The sequence below is a fragment of the Cheilinus undulatus genome, linkage group 8, assembly GCF_018320785.1.
Source record: "Cheilinus undulatus linkage group 8, ASM1832078v1, whole genome shotgun sequence".
NCBI classification, from domain to species: domain Eukaryota; kingdom Metazoa; phylum Chordata; class Actinopteri; order Labriformes; family Labridae; genus Cheilinus; species Cheilinus undulatus.
In genome coordinates, this window is record NC_054872.1 from 45,874,037 (window position 1) to 45,890,288 (window position 16,252).

The 16,252-nt window shown below is 38.6% G+C and overlaps 1 protein-coding gene across 1 annotated transcript in view; it reads right to left on the bottom strand.

Moving 5' to 3' along the window:
• The window catches only part of dgkb (diacylglycerol kinase, beta), a 119,774-nt gene that overhangs the window by 33,460 nt on the left and 70,062 nt on the right, over nucleotides 1-16,252 (bottom strand). The window contains exon 21 of the mRNA XM_041793564.1: nucleotides 1,150-1,214. Within this exon, the coding sequence (XP_041649498.1) occupies nucleotides 1,150-1,214 (65 nt within the window). The remainder of the gene's footprint in view (nucleotides 1-1,149; nucleotides 1,215-16,252) is intronic.

Below are 16,252 nucleotides of genomic sequence, written 5' to 3' on the forward strand. Positions count from 1 at the left end.
CATTATTGAACTGGCAAGGATAGTGTGTAATAGAGAGATCCTAAACCCATTCCCCCTCCTGAATTATTAATGGATTCAAATAACAGACGGAATAATTTTCTTAAAATATCTCAATCATTTTTCATAAAACAGCTCAAAAAACGGGTAAAACAACAGAGATACAGTCTGTGTGTCCCCTTTAAAATGAAGCGTTATTAACATCACAACATTTTTGTATAAAACCTCCAATACTGTTGTCTTTGAATCAGAAAAATCTGTTTTGCTGACTTTACAGCCTTTTTTAAGCTTTAATTCCTTCAATTTGTATGCAAACTCTTTGTAAACATTGTAAACTGTTAAATAAGCCTGTTTTTATTCACTTAAAACCCCTTTAACTTTCCATCGGATCAATTCTCTGGCATGTCTGCATGTTCGAGCAACAACCAGCAGACTGATAGTTGGCTAAATGTTGTACTAAGGCTGGGGTAAAATATGATAATGAGTACAAATGGGATTATTAGGAGGCTGTGTGTCATCAGTCTGACTGATCCATGATGTCAAACTAGCCAAGCAAAATTCAATTAGGCCTGCAATTACTCCCTGGCGTTAGTGGAGACGTATGAGAGACGTTAAATATTGATGGAAACGAAGATGCCACATTTGTTCATCAGTAAAGGTGAACACATCTCCCCCACATCAGTACAAATACTAAATATGAAGCTTGTTCATTTATCAAGCAGAGAAGCAGAACAAATACAGTGAATGTTGTCATAAAGGCCATAAAAAGACTGCTCTCTTACGTATGCACAGTGGATTTGTTCAGACTATGACAAGTATAGCAGTTTTCTCTCTGACTTTTATAAACTGTTTAAAACTGGTTTTAAAATAAAAATTTCCACATATAATCAATTCAGGATCCTAACAATGTTAAGACTGTAATCCCTACAACAGCAGATGTGTTCAAAGAAAGAAAGACAAGGTAAGCCTTCTGTTAACACTGCAGCTGTCAAACAGCCGGTCCTTTCCTCTGGCTTTTATTTGTTGTAGGTAGTAACCTGAATTAACCTGGACTGATTGTACCCTCTATTTTGTGACTTTATGGTTTTATGGAGCCTGTGAATAGATCACTAAGCAGCCATGTGACGACACTGACTTAAAGAGCAAACGTACCTGCTGTTGAACTTCTCCGGATGTTTCTCTCTCATTACGTGGAAACGATGAGCAATGGATGCATCCTGTAAGACAGAAACCAGTCTTTAGCTGTTGTGTTTTGATAAATAAGAAAATCTTCATGTGATTCTAATCTTGCTAAACTTTAAGCCTGCATTTTCTGATTCTATTGACAATTTACTAGTCAAGCATTTGTCAGCCTTCTCCAACAGTTTTTTTAATACCACATACACAAAAGAGGTGTATATTAGTAATGTATATTATACATTACTTTAAAGTTATTAAGTGAGTAAAAGTCATTCAAATAGCGCTTTTGCCAGACATGAGTCACAAAGTGCTTTACAAAGACAATAAACGGAGAATATAAAAACAGGGAGAATAATGCAATAAAAACAGTTTCCAGATACTATAAACAGTACAAATTATAGTGCACATAAAAAGAAGGGCTACTCGTATGTCTGCCTCAACAGGTGTGTCTTTAACTGGCTACTGAAGTCATTTATAGCCACGGTTTTTAAAGTGTGAGGTGGGCCTCCCCTAGGGGGCGCCACAGGACTTCAGGTGAGGTGCGAAACCAGAACCTAGAAAAAGGTCATTAGCTCTGCTAACTTCTGCTGTGCATTGGGCAAATTGGACAGATTTAAAGTTAATGTAGAGCAGTGATCATCAACTGGCAGCCCAGGGGGCAACATTAGGCCCCTCACAGCTTCCCATCCGGCCCTCGGAAGATGATTAAATTCAGAAAATTTGAGAAAGATAAAATGTAGAATGCAGTATTTTTAAAGATATATTTTTGAGCTTTTATGCCTTTATTGACAGAGGAGGACTGTAGATGGAATAAGAGACAGGAATGAGAGCCGTTGACTTGAACCTGGGCCACACGAGTACATGGGGCACGTCCTAAACACTAGGCCTTTTGCACCCCAGCATGCCATTGTTTCACTTTTTCATTACAGTTTAAATAAAACCTTCAACCCAGCAACTTCTCAAGCAAGAAGGACTCAAGTATATATTTTTTAAGTTGGCATGGTAAACATATACTGAACAGTCTTATCTTGATTAAAGCTTTTTTTTATACCTAAGTCTCTTTGAGCATGCAGTTTCCCTCTGAAAGTCTACACTGAAGATCTGTTTCTTCCATGTGTTTTTGGCCAATCATGACATATCATATTAGTATCAAACTCAGTAATGGACCTCATGAGGGGTCCAGAAATATATAGCTAAAATATCTCAATTGCCCTCTTGTGGCTGGCTGCAGTATAGGTGATGGGGCTGATCTCAAAAGGCTAAAAATTCCATTAAAGGACATCATATTTTTATAAGAATACGTTAACCAAAATATTAATTTTAATGTTAATAATTTCAATGTACGGCCCCCACAGCGTCTGCCAAGAAAAATCTGGCCCTAATGTAGAGAATACTAGAGTTAGGATTTTCTTGATGATGCTCAACAGCCACAGTGTTTATGTAGCAAAGATGCATAAGCTAATGATAGCATACACTGTGTAAACCCTGCAGTCATTTTGAAACAAAGCACTAAGTCTACTGACCAAACTGGGGATCTTTTTGAAAAGAAATTAGAGGAATTTACATCACTTAAGGTAACAGAGACACTTAGCCTTATAAACACTAAGATAGCCTCTGCAAAAGCAGGTTCTTGGTACCATCAATAATCAAAAGCAGGCAAGGTTGAAGGTGGAGGATGATCAGCAGTTATGTAACCCTGAATCAACTGCATAGATGCAAACTCAGAGTTTCCTTTAAATTACAGCATAATAATCAGATAGTGTTAGTAATAATTTCAATACTGAAACCAAATGACTGATGAATGGGAAAGATGGATGTTGAAAACCACATGCAGACCATAACATAAAAATACAGAAATGTTAAAATAAAAATAATTTAAGATGAGATATAAATGTACGAAAATATTGGTGTTCAAATCATGGTTTTGATAGGGTGGGTGTCCCTGTAATAAATTATTTTCTCTTGGTGAAGGCCCACTTTACCAAGAGACAAAGTTTGCAGAGCCCAAAAATCAGGGAAAATTATTCCAAAGTTTTGGAGCTATAGCTTGGAAGGCTTGATCACGTCATGTGCAAATGTGAGAAACTGACAGTAACTCAATTGGAGACAGGGTTTCTGATAGAAGTGACAATTTCAGGAAGGTAATTGGAAGCTTGACTGTGCAGAGATCTATAGGTGAGTGTGAGGATTTTGAACTTGGTTCTGAATGAAACAAGGAGCCAGTTATGAGATCTGAATACTAGAGTGATGTGGGAGTATTTGTTTGACCCTTTAGAACTCTGGCTCCGATGTGCAACAAACCACTGCAGACTGTTATCCAACAAAAAGGGAACACAACTAACTATTAGCATCAGGGGAAGTAGTCATTTTGACCCTAGTAGTTATTGTTTTTTGTGAAAAAAAAGTAGTTTCTGTGTTCTGTAAAATAATGTAAGCACTAAACATTAAAAGTTTTCAACATGTGCCTCATGGGCTACTCCAATCTGCTTCACTCAAATTATTAAAATGCAGTAACAATGCTGGGATACGCACCATCATGACTGCAAGTGCAGCCATCATCACCAGCTGAGGAGGACCTGACTGTTAAAAATTCATTCCCATTCACCATGCATTGAAAGCAGCCTCTTCCCTGCTCAAAACAAACTGGGATACATTGTGTGGAAGGGCCTGCATCTGATAAACAGGAGGAGCTTCTATTCTAAACTTTACGGTACCTAACAGTGAGAGATGATCAATGTCCAAAGCACTTTTAAAATTATTCTTCAATGACATCATCATATACATCTGATGAAATCTCTCCCTTATTATTCAACTTAGCAAACTTCTCTCACAGCACAGTTACACCCCAATGTCCCTCGAGTCTGTTTCTATAAGGTGAAAGCAGCGGCGTGCAGGAGGTGGCAGCAGGGTTGAGGTTGGGATGGAGACGTATTGACAGCCGCCCTGATGAACAGCATGCCATCTCCACACTGGCTAATTAATTAAACACACATTGGAAGTAATCACAGCTCACAGTGAACCTACAGGATGCTGCGACACCCCGGTAACCAAGATGTTTTCCCTCACCCTTCCACCCCCTCTCTCTCTGTTTCTCTACACGTCACCCTCGACCCTCCTCTCACCCTCTCTGACTCCCCTCTCCTCCCTTCTCTGTATGTGACCTGGGGCAACAAGTGCAGCCTCGTTGAAGTGAAACAGTTCGTGTAGCATATGTTCATGGTGTGACCGACAGCGATGCCTTTTCAGTCTATCAACACCATTGCAGCGTGTAAGCGTGAATTTACACAATAAGGTAAACTCAGATAAAAAGTACACTATGTTATTGTTGCAGAGTTTGCTGCTGAAATAGGACATGACAATTTTAAGCTTCTTATTTAAATGGGATCTGTTTTCGTGAACTTTAAACAGATTTGACCGCACATGGGCGACATAGCAGACTTTGTTGTTTTGCCTTGCATCTGCCCATACAGCCGGCTGTGTCATGAGAATAATTGTAAACATACGTGTAAATACACAATGCATGTTAACAGAGGATACCATTAGAGGGCACAGCAGACAGCTCAGGCCATAAAGGTGAGGTGTGGGATGTAAACTATAAACATGGAGAGGTTACAACAATGTTGATTTTGGAACCAGAACTTACTTTTTAATAATGTCATAAATCCAAAGTAACATCAGATCAGCTTAGACTAACGGCTGGTGGTCAGAACATACCACCAGCTCTTTGTTTCTGTAATGTTTTCCTCTGAGTACACATGCAATACTCCTGGTGTATCAGTCTAAATAGTAAATGTTATTTGTTATTTAAATGTTAATTGGTGACTTTCAGTCAGCTGTGCTCTGTAATCAAAGCAACTGGCAAGAACAAACAAAGTCCTTGTGAATGTCTTTTTCTATTAGCTTTTCATTGTTATGTCAAAATGTGCAAATAAGATATGTACTTAATGACTATACTAAACTAACTATAGATCAAGTATGACCCCTGGAACAGACCCAAATGCCCCAATTTTGGCTAAGTTATGGCAGATTTCCTATCAAGATATAAACATGGTCCTACTGGATTTTCTGTAGATCTCCCCAAGATGCATCTACACACCAAATTTCATAAATCTCAGTAAAACTGCCTTTTGACAGTGTTTCGGAAAAGCATGAAAGGGGGCGCTATTGAGGCAATTTTTGGGTGGCATTTTTCAAACCTTTATCAAACTCTCTTTTTTTAGAGTTCTAGGTGCATGCCAATTTTTATGCAAATTGGTGCATGTCCCAAAACTGTGTGAGAGTGGGAACCAAAATGAAATGCCTATGATAACAACAGAGCTCTTGCACTCTCAGTGCTCAGGCCCCAAGTATGCACTTGCCAAAAGTCACCAGTCTGCACGGCCACTTTTTGAACTGAAACAGCATTATTATTCTAATCATTTTCACAGATTTAAATGTCAGCTCAAATGTCAAAATCTATCTGAAATGGACCTTCCCCAAACTGCTGCCACAAAGCTGCATCTAAGCATAGCATTGTCCAAAATGTCTTATGCTGGAGCCTTAAGATCACTGGAGATAAGGGGTCTAGCCCACACCATTATCCCCCCCACCCCCCAAGCTTCACTTCCACCAAGCTTCACTCATACACAGTTTTTGTGCTAGCATTAAGACCGGTGGAAGTTCAGAACTCTTCATCTACAGAATCAGCAGAGCATTGGCAACTTTTATGCATGTGTCCTTGACCCACTGTGTGATTTTACGTGATCCTCTGCTTTGTTGCCGTTGCTCCTGAATGCTTCCACTTTCTAATAATATCACTTTCAGTTGTCCGTGGACTATCCAGCAGGGATTTATTTTCAGGAACAGTTTTATTGCAAAGTTGGCATCCTTCACAGTATTACAATTATAGTCAATGAGCTCTTCAGAGCGACCCATTTAGTATCACAAATGTTTGTAAATGGAGACTGCGTGCCGAGGTGCTTGACTTTAGACACTTGTGGCAAGGGTCTTCACTGAAAAACCTGCATATAACAACTGCGGGTGTGGTCAAATACTTCTGTCTAGCACAAAATTATTTTTGAGCTGAAGATGGAGGCATGTAAATTTTATGGTGGCCGAAAAGCGGAGTGCTTCCTGTGGTTTAGCCAGATTGAAGCTGGTTCATGATCTTACAACGAACCAAATCACAGTCATAAAGCAGGCTAACCTTTCAAGTGGTCTCGATATGGCAGTTTGGTTCACACCAGGGTTTAACTGACAGTTTTCATACCAGTGGAACCAAACCACAATAATTTGGCAAACTGGCCAAAGTTTGCTTAATCCAAGCCACACTTCAAGATATTAAAATGCAGATAATTTTATCAAATGAAAACAGGCATGATGTCTAAATTGGTAATATTTACTTCTTAAAATATACGCTTGCTACTGATAATTTTTTAGATTTGCATTTATGTAGAAATAATCTGATTTTGTGTTTGTAAAAGTTACAACTTGTGATGAAAACATCAACTTTAAACAAGTCTTTTTCAATTACACAAACTTAATTTTTAGGTTTTCAAACATTCTGCAGGAGCTCAAACTTTCATTCAAAGTGAAATCTCACCTTTGGTCAAAGGTGTTTGTTACAAAATTAACAGTTTTCATTAAACTAAATATGTATGAAGTCCATTGTGTCATAAAGTATGCAGAGGACCTTGCCAACAGATTGCAAAGTCTCAAGTAATGAACTACACAGATTAACAGCGCTGAAATTTCCTTTAATTTACACTTCTAAGTCAGAGTCAGCAGGAAAACGCTGGCAGGGCCTTTGTGGAGAAGAAAAAAAAGACCAAACTCTGACAAACTCAGCAAACTCGTCCGGCTCTGAACATCTCAGAAAGAGTGAGACTAAGTTGGAGTAAACTTTTTTGGGGCTTGTTCCTCTTCCCCCACTTCCACTGAAGCAATCTGTTTTTGACCCGCTCCGTTTTGAGTGGCACTACTGAAACTGCACGTACAGGGAGGACCCCCTGCTAGCTTTCTGTACACACATTTAGGAGAAAGCCAAAAGAGAGGGAAAAAAAAATCAATGGAGCCTCTCTTGATGTCTCTTCAAGACGCTGTAAGCAGAAGACCAAAAGAATCCTTCCCGATCCCTGCAGACTCACCTCACGCTTCCAACGCGAGCCAGAGAGGTGAGATGATGGATGTATCTGAGAGAGTGTAACTGGGTTTTCTTACAAACAGGACAATAGCTGCAAACAAGAGAGCGGGAGCAGCAGAGGTTGTCTCCCCTTTGGTTTGAGCTCTATTATCTGAGATCAGTACAAGAGCAGCTGCAGCTTCTGCAACAGTAAACACTGATTTCAAGCAGCCAGGAGTGGATACAGCAATTTGTCATTCTGCAGCGGAGCAGCGCGCTCTAAGTGCATCAATAAAGAGGCCTCACACGGCTACGAGGTGAGATCCACATCACACAGAATAAAGCATGGTTATATGACTGGTTTACCCCATCAATAAACACACAGATCCTTCCGTGCAAATTATCCCCTTCTTCTTATTGTGCAGTAATAACAATTATATATTTTACAATGTGTGCAATTTAATCTTCTGTTGTTGTTTTTTTTACTTTTCTCCTTGAAATATACATTATTTTTTGGATGGATCTTTTGGACTTTATTTGCACTTTATAATGATATTAAAAGGCTTTCTATAGAAACCCTATGTGGATATTTATCCATGCATTTTATTTTACTCCATTTTCCTGTGCTAAGAATTTTTTTAGGTGCAGGACAAAAGTCTAAGCATGAAACAAGAACCTACACAACAATAAGATAATAAACTAACATTTATATAATGGAAAATTATAAAACTGGAAACAAGACAAGTTAAAACAGACTGAAATAGAGTCCAATCAGTAAACTCAATGTTTATACTGTATATAGTTTTCCAGGTTATCACATTATACCATAATTCTTTAGTAACACCAAAAAGTATATTATGTACATAACAAGAGCTGTTTTCTCAGTGTCAAAATCTTAATTTTCCTGAGACATAACACTGATTTTCACATCATAGAGACATGACTTTTGTCATTTTCTCAAGATCCATTTTCAGGGTAAAAACATTGTTTTTATCTCAGGATAACAGCATAAAAAAGTTGAGCTCTCTGGATAAAAACACTGGTTTTCCAATGAAAGAATGCTTTTCTCAAGATCTTGAGAAAACAACTGGCATTGTGTCTTAATAGTGGGAAAACTATTGTTGCTTTCACAAGACAATGATGATAAATACAATTTAATATTAAGAAAACAGCAAAAAAACGTAGAAGAAAAAAGAAAATAACATCACAATAGGAAAAAGAGTAAAATTAAATGTACACATCAGCTTAGAGTCCCTGCACCTATCTGTTCTATATGAAATCACAAGTTTCTGCTGTGTGGTTTAGTTACCACCAGCTCACCAGCACCAGACTTCTGCTCTATTTGTGCATTGCTGATTGCACCAGTGTTTTTAAGACTTTTTTAATCTAAAAAGGGGTCTGTTTTGCCCAGACAACATGACTTATAAAATAAGCATAGACCTGCTTGCTCTGCAGCACATTTAAGGAGGACTGTTTAAGAGCCTGTGTCCAGTTGTGAAATGGTGCCTGGAGACGTGGGTTTACTCTTCCTTTACTTTTAAAGTAGCCCGTCCAACAAATGATAACAGACCAGTGTCAGCAAAAGGCATGTAAGACCATATTTTATATTTATCTCACCTTAAAACGGGCCTTTAGAGTTTGAACACTTCACTTCTGATGCTTCAGGCTGTAAAGATCACCAAGAAACTAACTATTTGCTAAAATAAAATATTTGCTACTGTAGAATAACAGGAAGGACAAGGTGGAGATCTAACACATAGTAACAGTAAGGTTTAGATTACCTGTTGTTCATCTGTAAAAAAATGAAATTTTTATGTTTGTAATTTCAGATATGTTAAAGGGAAAGCATGCTGCTACCTTTGCTTCAGTGCAATTGTAACTTTCCAGTCTACACACACCCCCTTTAGAAGACAGTACACATTTATCTCTTTTTTTCTAAACACAAATGCAATGTTTCTATTATGTTGAGAAAAACAGAAATGTAAAAAAAACCCACATGTATCAAAATGCATCAATAATCAATTAAGAATCAAATCCTAGCCTTATGAATCGTAATCAAATTGAATCATTGGGTGCCTAAAAATTTCCACCTCTACTGCACTACACCACTGCCTGTGTCCACAGGTGATGTTTTTTCAGCATGCTGAGCGCTTAAACACCCTTGGCATCAGCCATTCCTGTGTCACTGTACTCTAAGCTTGTAAACAATTAAACTTTTAGACACTTGGACACTACATAGGAGCACATCCTAGACCAGTGGTTCTCAAATGGTGGGTCGGGACCCAAAAAAGGGTCATGGAGCTGTTTTTGGTGAGTCTCAGAGATATTTGTGGGAAAAACTGAAGCTGAAAGTACACAATGTATGAAAGGCCAAAGCCAAAACACATTTGTACACTTTATTTTAACCTGTTTTTCCATGATAGTGAGTACATTTCAGTATTTTTCTTGAGATCGAAACTCTTTTTCTGAGAAAAAAACTAGGTTCTAAACTGATTGAGTTTCTCAAAATCTCTGGGAAACAACCAAAATTTGCCCCTTATCATGGGAAATGGAATAAAATACAACATATGCATGCATATCAGTTTATGTTTCTGTAACGGCATGCTTGTTCTGTCTCTTTGTTTGGTTACATTTTGTTCCTAATAAGTTAAAAACTTAAGTGTTCATTGTTAAATAAATTTGACTTGTTGGGAAATTGTCAGAAATTTCATAAATTTTGCAATTGCTCATTCAGGAGGTGATGGTGGGTCCTGAGACTAGACCAGTTTGAAAGCAATGCACTAGACCGAAAGACCACACCCACCTGCCGTTGTCAGAAATAATCTTACAAAAGATTTAACACAGATGTAATCCCTCAGAAACTTGCAAGATCAAACATGATTACCCACGTCGATGAAATCGGCAGGGGGTTATGTAAAAGGTTCCGTATCTTTGTTCGTTTGTTTGGTTGTTTGTTTGTATGTGTACAAGATAACTCGAGAACGGAAAGTCGGATCTTCACCAAACTTTCAGGGCATATTGGGATAGTGACAGGGAAGAATAAATGAGATTTTGGTGATGATCCGTGCACCCGTTCGGTTTTTCTTGGACTTTGAAATTTTGAACACCATAGTAATCAATGAGAGCGTGAGTTCCTCGGTGGCGCTGCTTAGGCGTGGGTCTGCCGCCTCAGACAGCCATTCTAGTTTCAAATGAAAATCGAACATGGAGGGCATTTAAAATCCTTAGCTGGCTGTCCTGGCATACATCCAGTTGCAGCAACACTTAAAAAATGGAGAAAAAGAATTTTGGATAAAATCCTGGCTGAGCTGAAGATATAGTTGTGTTTATGCTTGTGAGCTGCAACGGTATGCAACATCTTGTTGGTGATGGTAACCAGCCTGCTCGTTCTCATTTGGTTGCTGTAAGTATTCTGTCAAAGGCGGTCTGATTTAGAGTTGAAAATATCAAAGATGTTTTATATTTATGGTCCAAGCTTGGGGAAGCTCTGACACAATTAAGAGCCGTAAAATAAGGTGAGCACCACACACTCGAAGGTGAAAATCTGACCTATAGTCAGGCTTAAAAGCATAGAGTCTGGGGGTTTAGCCTTTTCAAAATCAAGAGGAGGCAAGACTTCTGGTTTCAGCTTTATCAACAGCAATGTTGAATCTACAACATTTATTCCAGGATGTAAATCCTCAGTCTCTACCTGCTGCCAGGATTCCTTACATTTTTTTAGACATTAGGTGGAAACAGTGGATGTGGACGCAGGCCTTAACCCTTTGGATGTGAAATTGAAATAAGACTGTGTCTATTTGTCTCATATGCACAGGTTCAGTTGGAAAAAAATAAGCCAAGAGTTCAGAATATCAGAATATTTACAGGATAAGCTGTGTGGTGAGACAACTACAGCATAATTTATGTCATATACTTCAATAAAAAACTTTCTTTTAATCTGGCATGGGATTTGAAAAGATTGCTGAACTAGTAAAAAGGGACAAGCCAGTGAAAGTATCAACACATGTTGAACAAACTCAGCTCGTCAAGCTTTGACTCCTTCACTGCAGTGGGGGTCTTCACTCACTCTCCCCCTAGCTGCCTTCAAATAATTACCAATGTAAAATTCGGGCTGCTAAATTAATACAGGACATGTGTAATGTCTTCTCATAGCTCAAAGTTTAGTCCAATTATGAGTGGGCCCCAGCGGTTTGATGTGCCTTTCACTACGGGGGAGAATAATGGCTTTGACAGGAGCGCTGGGGTCATTAGGGCGACTGACTGCATTATGGTAGCGGAGCGTGCTCAGTGATTAGTTCTGTCTCTCACCCCTGGCCCTGATTGAGATCATTACACTTCACGTCACTTCCACATCCTCCCAAAGGGATGGCGACATTAATTCTCAGTCCTGCAGGGCCGTGGCAGAAGGTTACTGAGGAAGAACTGACCAAAAAAAAGGAAGAAACCGTGTTTTTTTCACCTGGATTCTTGGATTATAACCAAGTTTAATGTTTTAGTCTCTTTATGAGCTGCTGACATAAGCTGTTTGAGCCCGAGAGTCACAAACATCCAGAAAAATACTGATTAAAAGGACTTTAACTTCACTACATGTTGGTGTTGATGTTTTCTGTCCGTGGTGGCTGCTACTGCTGATCTTTTGATTTCTACAGTGTCATTACAGAAACAATCCGCTCTTCATCTGCATAATCTCTGAGGTAATTATTAGCTTGACTTGTCTCATAATCTTTATTGTAATTCCTTTTTTTCAGCCAACGGAAAGCAACAAAAAACATCTGATGTAAAAATGTGTCACAAAATATTATATCACACTCGAATCCATAGAGAGCTCAAAGTCCTTTTAATCCCCTACAAACAACTTCATTTGTCATCATCACGCCTGCAGGGTGCTAATCTCGCTAACAGAGCAAAGATGACAGGGGTTAGAGTGACTTTATGGAGCAGGCAGGCCAAAGATGTCTGATTCTGATGTACACACCAAGAATAAATCAACTGGTCAAAGCTTAACTTTGTGTTTCTTTTCATTTTGCAGCTTTCACAGCAGTTACACAAGGAAGTGTGTATCAAAACAGTCATAAGAGGAAAATCGCCTGTTTGAGTCTGCCTATTTTGATCATGAATGCTGATTAATACAAAATAAAAACATTTATTCTTCAGGAACCATCAGAAAATCAAACACTAGGGGTGGAAATCACTAGTGGCCCCACAATGCAATATTATCAAGGTACTTGGGTCATGATTGGATATTATTGTGATTTTCAACATTTTGCAACACAGTGAGTATTGTGAAACCATATATTGCGATATATTGCAATCTATACCATTTTTTCATCTGTTTAGCTGATTTAGCATTAGTCTTGCACTCATGTTTGTCGTATTAATAGAGTATTTTATTTTAATGTAACACTTCTTGCAAACCTTCTGTGACACATCCATTCTAATTTGCTTGCATTCCTAATGTCCTTCCTCTGGTGCTGCCATATTTGTTGTTCTAACTTTCTAACATTCTAACTTTTGCCATTATAATAGACTTCAGCTCATATTTGCAATCAATTTAAAAAAAACGATTCTTGGTGGACGAGAAGTTTTGATATATCAGCAGACAAAATATCGTGATACTGTGCTATATTGATTTTTTCACCCACCCCTAGCTAAGACTAAAAAAAAAAAATTAACCCAGTGGCACAAAAAGCTTTGTGTTTGAAGTCACACATTTGCCACTTTCAGCCAAGTATGGCTGACAAGCACTCAGTTTTATTGGCTGTTAGCGAGGTAAAACTCAGTCAGACTCAAGTCCAGGACTCAGACTCAAGTCCGACTAAAGTCTTGATTTGGAGGACTTATGACTCAACTTGGACGCTGACTAGCACACTGGGTGCCACTCCTGTCAGCTAAGAACAGGAAACTGAGGCCACAATTCACACAGGCTCACTAAAATTAGACAACAGAAGATTGGAAAAACATTGTCCGGTCTGATAGGTATTGATTTCAGCCGCATCATTCAGATGGTAGGGTCAGAATTTGGCATAATCAGAATGAAAGCATGGATCCATCCTGCCTTGTAACAATAGTTAAGGCTGGTGGTGGTGGTGTAATGATGTGGTCAATATTTTCTTGGCTCTTAGGGCCCCTTGGTACCGACTGAGCATGGTTTAAATGCTTCCGCCTACCTGAGTATTGTTGCTGACTATGTCTATCCCTTTATGACCACCCATCTCCTGATGGCTACTTCCAGCAGGATAATGCACCAAAGCTCAAATCATCTCAAACTGGTTTCTAGTACATGACAGTGATTTGACTGTACTTCACTGGCCTCCACAATCACCAGATCTCAATCCAATAGAGCACCTTTGGGATGTGGTGGAACGGGAGATTTGCATCAAGGATGAGCAGCCGACCAGTGTTAATTTTGACAGCTATTTTTGATTTAAGTCTCAGTCTTAGTTTTTGGATTACATGTCTTAAGTTTTAGTCATATTTTAGTCATTTCTACCCTTTATAGTTTTAGTCTAGTTTTAGTCAACGAAAACTCAGAAATATTTTTGTCTAGTTTTAGTCCATAAAAAGTCCTCACATTTTAGTCTTTACTTTTAGTCCAAGCATTTGTTCTCTTGTCCAAATCTGGTACCAAGTTATGGTAGTGTGTTCTGTGCACCCTGCCAAACCTAGGGTCCCTGCTTTCTACAGCTGAGAAGCAGAAGAGATACAGATGTTTTGTTTTTTGACAGATTTACCCACAGTGGAGAAATATCATGGATTTTGAATGTCAGACAAAAACAAAATTACATTTTAGTCTTGTTTTAGTCATCCTGACGAAAACTTAACTTACTTTTTGTCAGTTTTATTCATCAAAGATCTATTTTTGGCTAGTCTTAGTCTGGTCTTTCTCTTGAAAAAAGGCTGTTGATGAACATTTTTTAGTTATAGTTTTAGTTGACAAAATTAACGCTTCAGCTTACAAAGCTGCGGCAACTATGTGATGAAGAATTAAGGCAGTTCTGACAGCAAAAGGAGGTTTGACCTGACTCTTTCAAAGGTGTGCCTAATAAAGTGGCCAGTGAATATATAGAAATGCTACCAAAAACTTCTGATGGGGCTATTTATTTAGTCATATTTTAGGTCATTTTAACTGTTGAAGTGAGAGTACCCTAAGAGTTGCAACAATGCAGTTCTCTGGTGGTGAGAATAAAATGAATGAAGCAATTTTTTTGAAGATGTTGCCCATACTGATGGTAGAGACTTGACAACTAGATGACATGCTTTGTTTGCAAAAGTAGGACAATTAATCTTTCATTTCTAAATTGATTATTTGTGTTGATTTTTGTACACTTGCCGGACAAAGCAGGCCAGTTTATCTTTGCTGAACTATGTTCTTGTTTTGTAAATGTCCTTTTTCTAACTTAACCCTGGTATTTTTTTGTGGAAAAATTAGACGAAGGTAGTTTCTTCAGCATGCTGTAAATGGATTTGTCTGACCCTGACCTGCTGGCAAATTACAGGCATTAATCAGAAGTTTACTGTACAGAATAGTCAGACTGGTCACTGATGGCCTTGTATTTAATGGACCAAAAAGAGACATCAGTGTTAATTTAATTCTGCTTCACAAACAACTAAAAGCTCCTGTGAGGAGTTTTTTTTAAGGGTAGATAATGTGGTATTTTTAGATTAAACATATGGATATGTAGAGTATTCATAATGAGGTTAAAGGGTGGCGAGAAACCAGGAAAAATCGGATCGTTAGCAGGTATGATCACAATTCTGTTTCCTCCCTGGTCACAATAAATGTACTAAATCCACAGAGAGAAAATAGTTTTTGACATTTATTCTGTGATACTGAAGTACTTTAACATCAGGATGATCATCCAGAGATTTATTTCAGACTGTAACTACTTCCCCTTGCACACATGAGCATACATTGAACCGTGCAGACAGATGACAGCCATTGTTCTCCTCTATCACAATGTTAACAAGACCTGTCCTCTAATATCCTCCAACAGGGTCATTAGGGGCCCCGGCTGGAGGTGTTATTCAACTAACATTTGAGAGGCCATGCATCACTTACATCCCAGCTACAGTGTGCACAAAAACTCACAACATCCAGAGGCTCCCTCCTCTACCACCTGCAAATGTCAATTACCATATTTCCCCCTGACATTTATCAGTAATGGCTAACATGAGCTACGTGAAATCAGTGTCATTATGGTTGAGATGGACAGGGAGGGCACTGAAGGAAGCGTAGCACCGTAAAAACACACAAGAAGGCCTGTTTATCAATTTAGAAACACTTCAGGCTTGAGCATATCTCAACAGACACCCAACCAGAACGTGATCAACACAAATAAATGGACTTATTATGCTGTAATTAAAAATTAATACACTTTAGTACGTCAAAGAGTGCAGGAGCAGTTCCGTCTTTGTTCTGTTTTAGTTTGGATGTGGGGTAAGCTGTTTACTGGCACCTTTTCTAGTCTGTGACTGAGACGATTGTCACAGTAATTAAACTTAACTTTGGTGTGGAAGAATTAAAAAAAGGTGCTATATGCATCCTCCACCAGCTGTGCAAAATGTGCCTTCACTAAAAGCCTGCAAACAAAAGAAAGTGGATGTTTTCTGAGTTGTTTTCATGATTTCAAGAACATGTTGTTGCGCGATAACAAAAGATTAGTGAAGAAATTAAATTACACACATTTTTATGTCAGACAAAGAGAAAAAGAGTCTCCCTCTAATGGGAACTGGTTAAAACTAGAAGAACTAAAAAGACCCAAACAACACATGCAAACAACATATCTATCAGCCAGCAAGTCAGAGAGTTAACATTAAAAAGGGAAAACACCAGTGGTCTCATTTATAAATGTTGCTCACATGCGAAACAGCAGCTGAAACTGGCAAACGCCACTGTCCCTGCTAGGAATGGGAGTCCTGGTTCCTTTTTAGTGATCAGGATCATTCAGCTCAGTTCAGCAGGAAGAACCAGGTCCT